The sequence below is a fragment of the Triturus cristatus genome, chromosome 12 (assembly GCF_964204655.1).
Source record: "Triturus cristatus chromosome 12, aTriCri1.1, whole genome shotgun sequence".
Taxonomy (NCBI): Eukaryota; Metazoa; Chordata; class Amphibia; order Caudata; family Salamandridae; genus Triturus; species Triturus cristatus.
Genome location: NC_140595.1, coordinates 41,962,658 through 41,979,004, shown reverse-complemented (window position 1 = coordinate 41,979,004; position 16,347 = coordinate 41,962,658). Strand labels below are relative to the sequence as shown.

The 16,347-nt window shown below is 46.9% G+C and overlaps 1 protein-coding gene across 1 annotated transcript in view; it reads left to right on the top strand.

Annotated features, from left to right (window-relative positions):
* Nucleotides 1–16,347, top strand: part of LOC146772364 (AP-1 complex subunit mu-1) — a 160,638-nt gene that overhangs the window by 56,959 nt on the left and 87,332 nt on the right. The window contains exon 5 of the mRNA XM_085639149.1: nucleotides 4,425–4,572. Coding sequence (XP_085495275.1) covers nucleotides 4,425–4,572 — 148 coding nt within the window. The remainder of the gene's footprint in view (nucleotides 1–4,424; nucleotides 4,573–16,347) is intronic.

Sequence of the window (16,347 nt, the reverse complement as noted above, 5' to 3'; positions counted from 1 at the left end):
CCCCACGGAACTGGAGCAAGAGACTTTCTCGATTTGAGGGACAAAGAGACATTGCCATAAAAAATTAACCTTAAATGAATTAGGGGAGGACACTGAGCACGTCTGGCCACCAAGGTGCATCTGAAGGTGGAGAGCCGGAGTATCAGCACCTCGGATTTGTTCGGGATTAACTATAACCAATTCAGATGCCATCCAGTTGGCTAGCCCCTTCAGCCCCTTTAGGGATTTGGTGCGCCCAGTATTGCCTTTTTCATTCAGTCAAAAAATGTGTGTCTTTTGCACGATACATGTAGCACAGCTGAAAGTTTTGAGTCTGTTTCGACAAAGAGAGTACTGTGGGGATAGGAATGCCCCAGCATAGTGTACAGTCATGTTCCCAATACTTACATTTTTGCTGGTGTGTGCAAGTGCTCAACCCCTTCACTTATTTCTTTACACATGTTTATAACAGACCACCACATGGTGACGCTGTCAGTCTATTTTGAAAAGAGCACATAAGGAGAGTGTTTGACAGTGCTATGTACAATAAAGATAATGATGATCCCAGTGTGCCCAGGCCATTTTTACAGCTTTGAGTCACGCGGTATAGTCCAGTTTGTTACGTTTGTAGAAGTGTAATGGTTAGTAGGTGGCGTTGATACTGGTATTTGGCAGTGCGGGCTAGCTCTGTAGGTGCTGCACGCCCTAATGGCCTCCTGAGATATATCTTTGGCCTTGAGTCCTTTTCTGTATTCACATGCTGAGCATCCATTTGCCCATCTAGTGGTTGGGTCATTAATTACTGCGTGTTCCCCTGCACTGAGTGCATGGCTGCTAGTATCTTGTATCCTAATTTTTGATTTTGGTCCCAGCTTCACACTAATCTAGTCTGTCTGTAAAGGCCTAGGCATGCCCTTGGTAGTGTTGTTTAAAGGAATTTTGCGGCCCTGGGCAAGACGTACTTCAGGGTCCCGTTTGCAACAAGTTTGTATTTTATTGCCTATTATCTGCTAATCCAAACCTTATGTTGCCAAACAATATTGAATAATAGATTAAAGGCTGAGAAGGAGAAATAGACACATTGGAGTTAGAAAGGTAGTTCATTCTCCCAGGCACTCCTTGGAAGGTAGGGGCCTTGGGCAGTTGCCCACTTTCCCTATGCCTTGAAAAGTCTCTTGTCCTTGGACGTTAGTGAGGTCCTGCATCGGAAAGGATTGGAGGAGGGGCACCAATTGTGACTCATTTGTTTGACTGTGCACTACCATGCCTGTCATTGGTTTAGCATGTAGAACGGTGATGACAGCATACCGTGTTCTGAGGATCAGTAGTTGTAAGAGGACCTTTTTATCTGTGTTACTGGAGGGAAGGCATCCTGGCCCACTCCTGTAAAGTTCTGTACTCTGTTTGCTAACCTAGGTCCTAGTGTTAACATCCCAGTGCATGTTATTCGTGTGCATATGTATGTGTAGCCTGTATGGTTGATCAGTTGTGTCAGAGTGAACAAGAATAAAGTAGACATGTGGGTTTGATTTGTGGAGTCACTGGCTTGTCAATGTGCACAAGATGGAGGTGAGGTTTTCCCTGATTTTGGAAGTGTATTGCTGGCGTGAGGAGACCTAGACACTGGGATGGGGAAAGAAGAGATGTGGCGTTTTAAAAAAAAATGCAATTATGTATTTTTGCTGAGAGTGGCTTTTGAATACCTCCATTTTGGGAGATGGTGAGGCTGAATTGTGTCACTGTATCCTCTTTTGTTCAGAGTGTGAAGGGACTTCTAGGTGAGACCAGCCTTTTGCCCCTTTCCTGATCAATGTTCAGTGTGACTCGTGATAGCCAGGTGCTGAAAAATCTTACCTCTTGTGCTAAACTGGAGATGACACTGTTGTGTGGTACATCAATCTACAGAAAGGCTATTTATGGAGAACAGCCTGGAGTGAACGTGTGAAAAAAGAACCACCCCAAACTGATTCTGTGAGTGCAGACAGAGAATTCACATTCCTTGTCTGCTTTGAGTGCTCAAACGTTGGAGCCGCCGGCCTACTTCTTGTTCCAATTTGAATATCTATTTGACCAAGGAAGGGAGTAGTCCACAGAGTACTCTGAGGACTACTGTGGAACCAGTCTGCCTCTCAGCTGTTACCGAAAGGCGAGAGGACATCACCAGGAGTTTTACCTGTAAGGAAGAACTGTTTCCCTGTCCTAAAGCACCTGGAAATAAACCTGTCGACTGAGATAGAGGAGGAGTGTGGCAACCAGGCATGAGGTGTGATAGTCTATGGTGAGCCAGAAGCAGCTGACCCTGGAGCGAAGGGTCCATCCTTTCAGAGAGCTTGAGTGAGCTGAGTGCTACCAGATTAGCACAGTCTCTCCCGACATGTGGCTGCACCGTGGCTCTGACCTAAAGTTGTTTCTGAGGGGCCTACACTGTGGCATTGCCCTGCAGCTTTGCTGCTGGAAGCATAAAGCGTTATCCAAGTGGACTGCGCTGCTGCGAGGTTCTGAAATTGAACTTAAGTGGACTGTGCTGCTGCATCAGCTTGGAGTGTTCCTAAATGGACTAGGCCGCTGTGAGGACTTACTGAACTGGAGAAGATTGTCCTGCTAACACAGCATTGTGGTCTAAGCCAGGCCCATGCTGCCAGTAGAACAGTGCCTTGATGTGGCGCTGTGATCCTCTCACCCTGTGACTCGCACACTCAGCTCACCCAAAGCTGGCTTGCTGCTTCTGGATCCTGCATACCCACACAGACACTGAGTGGTGACCTCCACCGCTGCTCCCGGTGAACTTGACCTGAGTGCTAGAGCACTTGCAGCCAGTGAGTCCCCTCCCAGAAGATGGAGAGAGCCAGATGTGTGCTGAGTCCTTGGCTCGAATGGTACTTTAACAAAGCTCTGTAGAAGTGAGATAAACACTCTGCTGGGAATGAATGAACGCACAAACTCTAGAGCGGAGTATTTGATAACTGTGCTTGACAGCCCTCCCCATAGACCGACTCAAACCAAGGAATGGGGGAAAAGTGAGGGGAGGGTAAAGTGGCCCCCTGCCAGTAAAATGCCTGTACCTGTATGCTGTAGTGTGTAGTATTCTGTTTTTTTATGTTCATTGAAGCATTCTCTTTTTAACAAGACAGACAGTGGTTTAAACATTCAAATTATTGAGTTCCTTGGTGATTGAATCCTCTGCTTAAAGCACCCCTACACTAACTCCCTGAAAATATTTGACTGTTCCCCGTCACTGCTACTGGGAGGCAAGTGCAGAAGGGGTTGAACTTCACCCAGTTTGCAGAGCCACAGTATGGCAGACCCTGGTCATCAGAGGCAAACGACCATCCCCCGCTGGGTGAGGCCCAGTAGTCACTGGTCTGACTAGTACTCGTAGGTAACTCCTCCAGGACTCCTCACAATGAGGATTTTGATGAGGACTTCATTGTTGGAATTATGACTGCCTGGCTCCGAGGTGTAAGGAAGGAGCAGAACCATTCCAAAGCAAACCCTGTCTCCTGCTCCCATAAGCCTGTCTATCAGGATGGGGAGGCTTACTGCATCAAAGACAGTGGAGAGTGTCACAGAGGACGAGCACTGCCTCACCGCCCTGATCCAGTTTTAATGGCACCTTGCTGTGTACACCAATAAGCTCAATATTCTTAACCTGGATGGGTTCAAAACCTGCCTGGGCTGAGTTTAGAGGAAATGAACTCGGATAGTTGCATGGACGAAAGTAGCAGTTGTAGCTAGGCCGAAGACTATCCATGCATGAAAAGTATCTTTGTTTACTTGAATATTATCATAAAGAGTACACCGTGAAGATTCAAGATTTGAAGCTGGTATGTTAATTTATGTTTAGTGATACAAGACCAGTGGGTTACAGTAGATTAGAGGCCAGAAGTCTCATATCTGATCGATAATAAAAGCGCCAGATATAGGTGACCGTACCAGAAAACTGGTAGATCAGTGATTTCTGAGATGACCTCATCAGAGGCCAGAGCAGGACCTAAATGTCCTGCACAAGACTGCGCTTGGTAACCAGTTGCTTGAGTTTCTGCGATGATATACTAGAGAATGTTGTTATTAATACTAAGGGCCAGATTACGAACTTGGCGGATGGAATACTCTGTCACAAACGTGACTGATATTCCGTCCACCGTATTACAAGTTCCATAGGATATTATGGAATTCTAATTTTGTGGGCGAGATATCTGTCACGTTTGTGACGGAGTAACCCTGTCCACCAAGGCCTTTAGTGTCATTGGAACATCAGAGTTGCAATTCAAACCAGAAATAAATTCCTTTTTTTCTTCTTTCAGTGCCTAACATGCATCACATCATCTGATTTCTTTTTAATTTGGCCATAATGAAGCTGCTTGTAAATTGCTAATAAATTGGTGCATGCTTACATTTTGTTGATAGCCTCATCATTTAAAGTGATTCATGTTTTGTGGCTTTAGATATATCACTCAAGAAGGGCACAAATTAGAAACAGGAGCCCCTCGCCCTCCTGCTACAGTGACCAATGCAGTGTCTTGGAGATCCGAAGGAATTAAATATCGAAAAAATGAAGTGTTCTTAGACGTTATTGAATCCGTCAATCTTCTGGTTAGTATTTTTTTTTTTTTTACTTTTGTTTGCTTTGATGCACCCTTTCACTTGAAGTGTCTATTCTTACTAAATAATGTTTTTACTTGATTTAAAAATGTTGGAACACCTTTGTCATTTTTTATAGTTTTTATTAGTGGCATTCTTCTGATATATATTTTCTGTGCATACATTTTCTATTAATACACAACTGTCTTAAGTGGAAACGGGTATTAGTGTGTGAAACGGTTGTTTATCAGCGTAGTATTGATGGAGAGTTATTTTATTACATTTACAATTTATTCTTTCCTTTGCTATTATCCTTTAATTTGCTAACAGATTTTTTTCTTTATTCTCTTATCAACCATATACACATATTCTTCCACTAATCTGATAATTTGTTTGTCAGTAAGCGCTCTCATTCAAACCAAAAGACAATTTGGACATTCCTACTTGATTTACACACAGTCTAATCATGCCGGCTGGTTTCTTGTCCCTGTTAAGACACATAGCGAGCATTACAAAAGATGTTTACATGCTCCAGTGTTTGTAAAACACATTTGTTGCCCACTAGTCCTAATTTTCACAGACCCAGTAAACCAAATAGACTACATCAAACGAAATACAAATTATTAACGTTCTTTATATTACATTTTATATTTAAACGTGAAAACATGAAATGTGGCATGCATCCCAGCCCGTGATGTCTTTCCTGCTTTTATCAACCAACAGAGTTTATCTCCAGGCATTTTCCTAACATTTGAAATACATTTTCTTTCCCTGCTTTTTGATAGCCAATTTAGTGAGTGAGTGGTCATTTTTGTTTTTTTTAATACATTTTTTTATTAACATAGCTCACAAGACCATACAAAGACAGATAATATCCATAGGGCATGACGGGGAATAGCTGTACATTTACCCCCCCCCCCCCCCCCCGATTCTCTGTATTTCGACCAGGGCCCCCACACTTTACTCCATTTCTTAATGCAGCCCCTACTTTTGTATATATTCTCTTCGGCCCGTCGAGTGGTCTAAATTTAGATTTTATCAATCCTTTGACTTGGCAGCAATGAAAGTTTTTCTCTAGTTCTCACCGCATTTCAGATATGACAAGATGCTGTGTATGCCACGGAGTTATGTTTGTTGCAAATGAGGGCTTGTTATAGATGGGTTTTCTGGTTGTCTAGGGCTTGCACCTAAGCCATCAGAATCCACTACTCCATTCAGGATAAGGAGATTACACGTCTAAAAAAAAACCTGCTCACCCCCTTGATAGCTAGACATGAGCAGTCAGACTTATCCCAGAGGCAGTGTGTAAGGTATTTGCACATAACCAACAGTAATATACTGAAAACCCTACGAAAGGACACCACACCAGTTTTAGAAAAATATCTAATATTTATCTGAGTAAAACAAGACCAAAATGATAAAAATCCACCACACAGTAATCCACAATACCAATAAAGCAAAAATAAACTTTCTATACAGTTCCTTGAAGTCAATAGCTCCGTCCGGAGCTATCATGGCGTCGTGAACAACAAATCCATCAGTTCTGATCGATCGCGGGTCATCTACAGTGTCATGAAGTCCCGTAAAACAGTACCTTTGGAGATGCAGGGCGTCAGACCTTTCGGGGATCTCTGGAGGAGCGGCGTCAGCAGGCGTCGGTTCTGGAAGACTGGGCAGGAGTCGTTTGGCCCTTGAAGCCATACGCATTGTAGGTCGAACTCCTTGAGTTCTAAGTCAGGAGTGCCGGCAGGCGTCGGGGATGCAGTGTGATGTGGAGCGCTGTGCCGTGTGTGCCCTCAGGTCGTGGTGCAGGCAGCGGCTTGGTGATGGTCGTCCAGTGGCGTCTGTGAGACCTGGGCTGTGGTGCGAAGGGAAGGCAAGTGTTGACAGGTCACAGCTCAAGCAGCGGCGTTGTTGTTGCTGAAGCACTGTCGTTGGTAGATCCAAGGCTGCGGTGTGAGGCCGTGCAATGCAGTGTGCAGGGCCCAGAAGTCGCAGTGCATGCAGCGGCGTCGGTTGATGATCTTGAGTCGATGGTGCTGGGGTCGGTGGGCCATTGCTGTGGTGTGGAACAGGGCCCCAATATTTATACCACATTTCCCTTTGAAGTTGACACAAGGTTTCACTGGCATACATAATCCAGTTCTACCTGGCTCAGGCCAGGCTCACTCCAGGGGGTGGAGATAGCATTGTGGAAGACAGAGAAAGTCCATTCAGGAGCTAGCAACAACTCCTTCCACTGATCTAAATGCAGCCAGGTCTATTTAGCCTAGCTGTGAGTCAACCAGGAAAGGCAGGACACACCTCAACCACCCCCTGGTGTTTGTCTAGTGAGAATGCACAAACTGGCCCCCGTCCGTCTAAAACTCAACAGTGAATACGGCAGAGGCACATAGATGGTTAGATAAGAAAATACCCACTCTCTAAAAGCGGTATTTTCACACACACACAGTATCAAAATCATCTTTACTAAAAGGTGTATTTTTATATCCTGAGTTCAGGAAGCCTGAAGCCTAAACTCCATTTCTGTATCTTGCCCCAAAAGAAAGTTATGGTTGTAAGATGGTACAAAGGAACTCCCATTCCAGCCTATGGGACAGATGAAATAAACAGTCATTCACTATCAGGACATGTAAAACGCACCAGTACATGTCCTATCTTTCACATACACTGCACTCTGCCCATGGGGGTACCTTGGGCCTACCGGAGGGGTACCTTACATATAAGAAAAGAGAAGGATTGGGCCTGGAAAGTGGGTGCACTTGCCAGGTAGACATGGCAGTAAAAACTGCACGCAGACACTGCAGTAGCAGGTCCGAGAGACCTTTGAAAGGCTACCTGTGTGGGTGGCACAATCAGTTCTTCTGGCCCACTAGCAGCATTTGATTTACAGGCCCTGGGCACACACTGTGCACTGTACTAGGGACTTAACAGTACATCAAATAAGCCAATCATGGAAACACCAATCCTATAAAACAATTTACTTTAAGAGCATATGCTCTTTAGCACTGAATAGCAGTGGTAAAGTGCCCAGCGTCCTAAACCAATAAAAATAAGGCCAAAAACAAGAGGCCAAAAAGCAAAATGTCTGAGGATAAACCCGCTGAAAAAGCCAAGCCTAACAAGTCTTTTAAAGTTGCTCATTGTTTAATGCTAGACTTGTTTGTTTATTTTTGCATTAGTCTGAACAATGAAATGGGATGTTGGGATTTTGTCTGAACGTTATTTTAATTTAGAGAAGTCAGATTTATTGTGTACGTGGTATGGATTTGCTCTGTTGACAAGTTTGTGCTAGTCAACTCATTGTTGGCCAGTGGTCAGACTTACAACACTTGCTGTGCTCACTGAAGGTTCCTCACTGTAAAAAGCACTCTGGATGGGACTGATCGCCCTTGTATGTAAAGTGTGTTTTCAAGGGGTCTCTCTGTTCCTGGTCTCCATCTGGAAGAGTGATGGAAGGACTTTGTCCACTGCCAGGAAATTGTAAGTGACCTGAAAAGAGCTTGTGTGTTATGTGAAAATGCCATTGTTCAGAAAACACAAAGGATACATCAGCATTTCAGGAGTCTTTATGCCGCCCAAATATTGGTTTTGCAGGTGTTGCAGAACTTTTTTCCGTCTCTGGAATTAGATTGGGTTGTGATGAAGTAATCTCAAAGTCTTTAAGTGTTCTGGAGTTTCTGGAGTTGGTGGCTGGGTGTTTAAATGCACATGAAGCACACAAAGAGCGCTTTACATACCAAGGTAGTAGGAACGGTGCCGCAGGCACTTAATTCACGGCTACAGACACACCCACACCCACACACCCCACTACACACACACTCGTACACCCCGCTACACATGCACTCTTCTAATAAAAATAAGGGGTCACAACATTTTTAATATCTAACTGGCTGAACCCTCCCTTTCCAAAGCCAGTGATTGCAGCAGAATGTGTAAGCCCTTGACTGTGGTTTTGCCACATAGCTCGGACCTGGTATTAGATTCTGCTCCTCCCATTGTTTATGTGAATTAGGTGATATTTTTCTGCTGAGCCGAAGTGATAGCTTATGTTACGGAGTACAAACTTAATTCACTAAGGTCTGGTTCCCAACCTGAAACCAAGTGAACCGAGGGCATTGAAAAATGCCCATAGTGAGCACTCTTTGGCCAGTGAAAATTCAAAATATAATATTTAGATGTATTTGTTTCCTAGAAATTAATTAGAAGGTAACTTTTCAACTTTTCAAGAAAATTCAGTTGGCAAGTGGCTGTTTTTGACATGATCACCCCCTCCTATTTGCCTGGTACTTATGCGTCTTTGAGTGAAGGTGCACTGGGTTCCTGCTAACCAGGTCCCCAGTGCCAGTGCTCTTTCCCTGAAACAAAGTAAATGTTCAGTTGCCCACCATTTAGCAAGGAATTTAGCCCCATTGTATGTCCCTAGTAAATGGTACTCCTGGTAACTATGGCATGGGTACTAAAAAGGGCCCTTAAGGGCTGCGTCATGTATTATGCCACCCTAAAGAACCGACCAGTGCTTAATTTGTAAGAAAAAATAAGTGCCAGTTCCCTCTTCAGGAGGCCAATGCAGCTTGCCTCGTCTATTTTCCCCTGCCAGCGCTGCCAACGACAGGTCCTACTCAAATCACCAGCACTTTACCTTTTTCACTCACTTCGATTCACTACGGAGCACCTACCTCCTGTAAGGAATTGGTTACATTAAAAACTGGAATTTCACTACCATTATTTGAGAATCGATGTATTGAATGCAATGACTAATTTTTGAATAATTTATATAAACAGTGAATTCAGTTCCTTTGTGTTTCACATTTGTGGGTACTTTATGTTGAATTTATTTTAATCCTTTTGTTAGGACCACCTTGTTTTTTATATCTAATCCCTTATTAGGCAGACACCACCACCATGTGGCAGACTGGCACAAGAGCCAGTGCTGACATTTAAGTGCCGGTGCTGAGCACCGGAAGCCACTGGCTCAAATTAAGCCTTGGGACCCACACACAAATACTGCCATAGCAGGATGCGTGTAATGGTGCAAACCATTTTGAAAACAAGACACGGCACACAGTCTGTGTGCCATGGCCGCAAACACTGCATGCAATATATGTAAGTCACCCCTACAGCAGGCCGTACAGTCCTAAGGCACAGTGTATTATATTACATGTGAGGATATATCTGCGTGAGCAGGTATGCCCCTGTGATGTCTAGTTTAAGTTCTAGATATTACAAGTGATCAGGAAAGCCATCTTAAGTACTGGACACTGGCCTTTGAATTTCCAACTACATGATGGCGTCACTGAAACCAATGGTGTTTGGTATCAAACACCTTGTCTTAATAAATCCATACTGATTCCTGTATTTGATTTGTTATGAGATGAACCCACAAGAGCACCTTATAGGTGCCCCCTGAAACCTACTAGTTCTCTAGTGTGCTGGCTAACAGGTATCATCCAGCCTGCCACCACAGACAAGCTAGCTGAGGTCAGGAAACCATGCCTGCTCCGGAGAAGGTGTTCTCACCTCCTCCAGCAGGATGGCTGTTGAATCTGCCTACCAAGGCCAGAGACTTCAAAGCCTCTACCGCCTTGGATATGTGGCTCTGGCTTCCTCCAGACTTGGAGAATGTCAACCCCTGCCCTGAGGCCCATTTGGCACCAGGACAGGGAAAATTAACTATGCAGTTGGTGTGTTGCACATACAGGGTAGTCGCACCTCTAAGGTGGGCTACCTGATGTGCACCACAAAATAATTATTTCACCATCTTGATTTTGGTGGAATTAGGAACTCTGGGACATGGTAATGTTCACTCCCCATAGGAAGTAGTCATATAGGGGTTTGGTGACCCCAAGGGTAAGCAGCCTATTGGCCTCTACCCTTCACTGCCCTGAACACCCCATAATTCAGTATATAGGTGGCCCCCTGAGCCCAGGAACTCAGATACGTCACTGGAAACAGAAGAAGGACCAAGAAGAGCAGACAAGCGTGAGAACTGTGGAGTGGACTTTGGCGCCAAACCCTGCCTGCTCCTGTTCTGATAACTGCAAAGACCCGGCTCGTCCTGCAGCTGGACATCCTCCCAAAGCCTCGGAGGGCAGTCAGCACTTTGCCAACCAGCCAGCATCTCCTTTGAAGTGGAGGAGTCACTTCCCTGTATCCTGCAGGTGCTGACCGCAACGACCGGTTCACCGATCTGCTGACAACCGGGTCCATCGATGCAGCAGCCTAGGATATGGTTCCTAAAACTCCAAAAAGTTAGCCCTGTCTCTCCAGCGAGTTTCGACATGCTAGAGACTCTAGCACTAATACCCAGGGTACGAGTGCCCTTGAAGCAGCCAAGGATTTTTAAGTGTCCAGCCTGGATACCAACACTGCTAAGACAGACCTACTGACGTGGGATGTCAGCATCACCAAGGCCCTCTTCAAGAGTGGCCCTGTTGTCCTGTTTTGTCCACCTCTCCAGGTTGACCTAGAAAGTGAGAGCCTCCAACGTAAATGACCCGCCAAACAAAACACCTCTGCACCCGAGTCCACAGACAGTTCGCCCTTGCTCCAGAGACCTTCAAGAGCCGAGCTCCCTTTGGCTTCTGCTAGGTTGGTCCCCCCAGTCCCCACTTGAAGCCTTGTTCTTGTTACATGTTTCTCCATTGACTTCAGTGGTAGCGCTCAAGGCTACCCATGCAACCTGCACCCGGACACACCATGACAGGTAAACCAAAACTGCTGGTAATTCTAAGGACCTTGACCCCTGACTTACTTTGAATCTAGAATACCAACCCTTTAAAAAGTTGACAAGTAGCTCCCATGCAGTGTATGTTTCTCCAATAGGATAACATTACAGCGTTCGAAGCTCATGCCGCAAATCTGACAGCTATATTTTCTGATTTTTAGTAATCACTAATTTAACAAGCATTTACAATGCAATAGGTCTCGCAATGACATTGTTTTGAGCTATTGGCATTGAAAATGTTTTTTTTTTTTCCTTCGTGAAGCATTAATCAAGTAATGGTGTTGTAAATGACAATGTCTTTTACCCCCTGTTGACCCCCGCAAAGCTCATCAGCATGTACCCGTCATAAAAAGGAATATCTGACAATCGCATCTTAAACATTTTACAACAATTCTATAGTTTCACCGATAATCTGGTGACTGATCACATTGGGTCAGCAAAAGCACTGCAAAGCTCGGGCACTACCTTGTCACCCGATTCATGTAATGAACACAAACTGCCATATAAATGTTATCCCCGAGTCATCTCGAATCTTGCACACTGCAGTAGACTCCCAAATATGCTTTTCCCAACTCTTCTCTCTTTCTACCTACTCATCCAGCCAACAGGTACACATGCCCCCAGCTACTTACATCTCACAACTTCCACTTAGCCAGTACATACACATATAAGTATATACTAAAGTATATACACGAGGTTTCGAATGTTCGACCTAAAAAGGACTATAATGCGTCCACCTGCATCATTTTGTAGGCATGTGCAACAAGCATGTGTGTGCATACAAAATGGCGTGTAGGTGGTGTGTAGTGAAGTTCCCGGTTTCAGATTTACTTGTAGAGCTGTGCAGTGTTTGAAATAATAGTTCCACCCTTGAAGCCTAATCTACGGGCACATTCCTCCCCCGCTCTCTTCCGTACTTAGGGGATCTAGTGGTGTTATCGCCTTCTGTGAAATCACAAGTGGTTGCTCTCGCACAACTGAGCAAAGCTGTGTGATCATATGAAAACCAATGCATAGTATATCAGTGGGGAGGTGGTTGGGACTTGAAGCACAGCTATTATATTAGAAAGACTAGGAAAGTAAAAGGATGGTAGAGTGTTGGAAAACCACTCCCACACTAGAAAGGGTGGTGGTGGTCTTCCGGACACACTGTGGTAGCTTGGCTCGAGTGGTCAGGAAACAGGCGCAGTGTTAAGCATACAATATACCCATACAATAACCATGCGTGCATCCGTTCCAAAAACGACTCTACACCGTAAAAATTATGAAAATATTCTTTCTTTATCTTTTTCTCTTAGTTGCTGATTGGAAAAATAAATAGGTCAATCACAATATACAAGTGTCAATTAGTGCAGGTCAAATAAATATTGGCTGTTTGATTAAATAAATAGGGGTGATCATAAATAACAGGGCATAAATACAAGTGCAATATATACAGACAATTAAATACTTTGAGGCAATAAATACTGTACCAATAAATATTGTACACCAACAAGTCCTGTGGTCCTATAAATATAGTGCAGCAATAAATAGGTAAAAATTCAATAAATACAGTACCCCCAATAAATAATTAAAAGTATACAGCAACACTCATGTAATCAGATGACACTTCAATTCTTAAGGGCTGATTTGGCCCAGGCACAGCTTGTAGGGTTGTGGAAGGCTTGAGGGGGGCTACTCCCTGGCTGGGACAAGGCTGAGGCCTAAACTGAGGTAGATCAAAGGGGGGAATACCAGTGCCCTGGCTTTCTCTCTCCACACAACCTTTCTAGGTTAGTCCCAGTTCACCCCAGGCACAGTCAGGTGGGTTTCAGCACCTCCCTAGCCCCTTAGAGCAGTCTCTCAGGTCTCCACAGGGCCTTAGGCGCCCTCTACTCCACTTACTGCCCTTTTTCTGATGTTCCGACGCCGCTGGAGTCGTGTCGACGCCGTGAGGCGGTTCCGGTTCGGTCTCGGCGGCCTCGGCACAATGTCAGTTCTTTGACGACGCCGGCAGGCGGTTCCGGTCCGATGTCGGTGGCCTCGGTTCGACGGCGTCGGGCAGTCTCTTCACGATGTCGACTTCGGGCGGCTCCGGTCCGATGGCGCTCTCGGCTCCGATGACGTCGGCCGGCCTGGCCTCGATGTCGACTTCCGGCGACTCCGGGGTGCGATCCTCACCCCCGACCTCCGGTGCTCCTCCTCACAGGCTCCGGGCGACTCCGGAGTGCGATCCTCACTCCCGACCTCCGGTGCTCCTCTACCTCGGTCTCCGACGACTCCGGAGGGCGGACTTCACTCCTCCGATGACGCCGCTCGCTCGACCTCGGTTCACTTCCCCCTCGACCCCTGGTATTCCTCACGACCTCCGTCGGCGCCCTCTCACGACCTCAGGCGGCTCCGGGTACGACGTCTGCTACTTCAGTCAGCGCCGCTTCTCCACCTCGGGCTCCAGGTCTCAGGCTACTCGACGCCGGACTCCAGGGAAACCAGTTTCCAGGTCAGGATCTTGCTGCTTTCTTGGTTCTAAGGCCTGTTCCTGCTGTTCAGGTCCTTAGGATGAGTTTTTCTGTCTTCTTCCCACACAGGGCTATAGGCTGGGATCCATCAGTAGGGACAAGTATCAAGGGTGGGTTTATGGACCCCACTCCAGGCACAAGTTTCCACCCCTGCTGCTTCACTCCTTCCTCCTTCACTGTTGTGCTCCTCTCTCTTCACCAGTCAGGTGCCAACTGCCAGCTCCAACTGCCAACTGCCTCTCTTATCCTCCCAACATTCTAAACGGTCTCCAACTGTCACAGAGTTCTGGAATCTCCTGGAATGTTCTGGAAGGTGCTGGTAGGTTCCAGTGGATGCTGGTGATGTCACAGGTGGCCACCATTTTGTGCTCCAGGCCCTCAGACAGAAGTTTCAGGGGTAGCTAAAATGGCTCCCTGAATCTGCAGCAACACGAAAAAGTCTGGTGGTTCCCAAAAAGGAAAAATTCAAACAGGGTTTGAGGCAAAAGTGGGACAAAATAAATAATGATGAGGAGGGACCACCCAAAGGGCTGACAGGTCTAACACGCGTCCCCCCCAGCTGAAAGTGGGGAGAGCTACCCAACCCCTTGGGAGTTCTCATCACTAAGGCGGAAATACCTTGAGAGACCGTCTGCATTGGCGTGGTCCACTCCAGGCCGATGTTCCACCTGAAAGTCCATCCCCTGTAGGGAAATAGACCACCTCAACAACTTGGGATTCTCCCCCTTCATTTGCATCAGCCAACGAAGGGGTCGGTGGTCGGTCTGAACTAGGAAGTGCGAGCCAAACAGGTATGGCCGCAACTTCTTCAGAGCCCATACCACTGCAAAGGCTTCACGCTCTATTGCACTCCACTTCTGTTCCCTGGGAAGTAGTCTCCTGGATAGGAAGACCACGGGTTGATCCAGACCCTCTTCGTTGAGTTGCGATAACACTGCCCCAATGCCATGTTCTGATGCATCTGTCTGGACAATGAACTTCTTGGAAAAGTCTGGGGCCCTTAAGACCGGGGCCTCGCACATGGCTTTCTTCAATTTCTCAAAGGCTTGCTGACAAGCCTCCGTCCAGACTACCCGTCGAGGTTGTTTCTTGGACGTGAGCTCCGTGAGAGGGGCTACGATGGTACCGTACCCCTTCACGAAGCGGCGATAGTATCCCGTGAGGCCCAAAAATGCTCGGACCTCAGTCTGTGTCTTGGGGGGTTCCCAGGCCATGATGGCCTCGATCTTCGCCTGGAGGGGTTGCACCGTTCCCCTACCCACCAAGTGTCCAAGGTACACTACCGACCCCTGCCCGATCTGGCACTTGCTGGCCTTGATCGTCAATCCAGCTTGTCTCAGGGCCTGGAGAACAGCTTGCAGGTGACGCAAGTGATCCTCCCAGCTGTTACTGAAGACGGCTATGTCATCCAGATAAGCAGCAGAGAAACTCTCCATTCCGGTGAGGATCTGGTTTACCAGGCGCTGAAACGTGGCAGGTGCGTTCTTGAGCCCAAAGGGCATCACACAGAACTGGTAGTGGCCATTGGGCGTGGAGAAGGCTGACCTTTCCCTTGCTCCATCAGTCAAAGAGATCTGCCAGTACCCTGAAGTAAGGTCAAAGGTACTTAAATATTGGGCAGCTCCCAGCCGGTCAATCAATTCATCCGCCCTAGGGATCGGATGAGCATCAGTTTTTGTCACTGAATTCAGTCCCCGGTAGTCCACACAGAACCTCAGTTCTGGTTGGGCACCCGGTGGTGCAGCTTTTGGTACTAACACCACCGGACTGGACCAGGGGCTGCTAGAAGGTTCAATCACTCCTAGCTCCAGCATCTTAGTGACCTCACTATGAATGCTGGCCTTCACCTTGTCTGACATCCGGTAGATCTTGGACTTCACAGGTGGGCTGTCTCCTGTGTCCACGTCATGGACGCACAGGTGAGTCCTACCCGGGACAAGGGAGAACAACGCAGAGTACTGCCCCAGGGCCTGGCGACAGTCCTCCTGCTGTTCAGGAGTTAGAGATGGGGAGAGAATCACTCCCTCCACCGACCCATCCTTTTCTTGAGACGCAAACAGATCAGGGAGAGGCTCGCTTTCCACGTCCTCTCCCCCGTCAGTCACCATCATCAAGATGACTTCGGGCCTCTCGTGGTGGGGTTTGAGGCGGTTGGCATGCAGCACCCGCAGGGGCTGACGAGGGGTCTTCAGGTCCACCAAGTAGGTAGCCTTACCCTTCTTCTCCAACACCTCAAAGGGTCCTGACCAGCGATCCTGGAGGGCACTAAGCTCTCCGGGTTCGATCACCCACACCTTCTGGCCAGGCTCCAACTCCACCGGGTGAGCGTTGTGGTCATACCACGCCTTCATCACTGCTTGGCTGGCTTCCAAGTTGTCAGAAGCTTGCTTCCACAACTTAGCCATTTGGCTCCGGAAGGCCAGCATGTAGCTCACCACATCCTGGGGGAGCTTTCTGGGAGTTCTTTCCCATCCGTCTCTCACCAGGTTAAGAGGTCCACGTACAGGGTGCCCATACAGAAGCTCGAAGGGGTTGAAGCCCACTCCCTTCTGTGGCACTTCC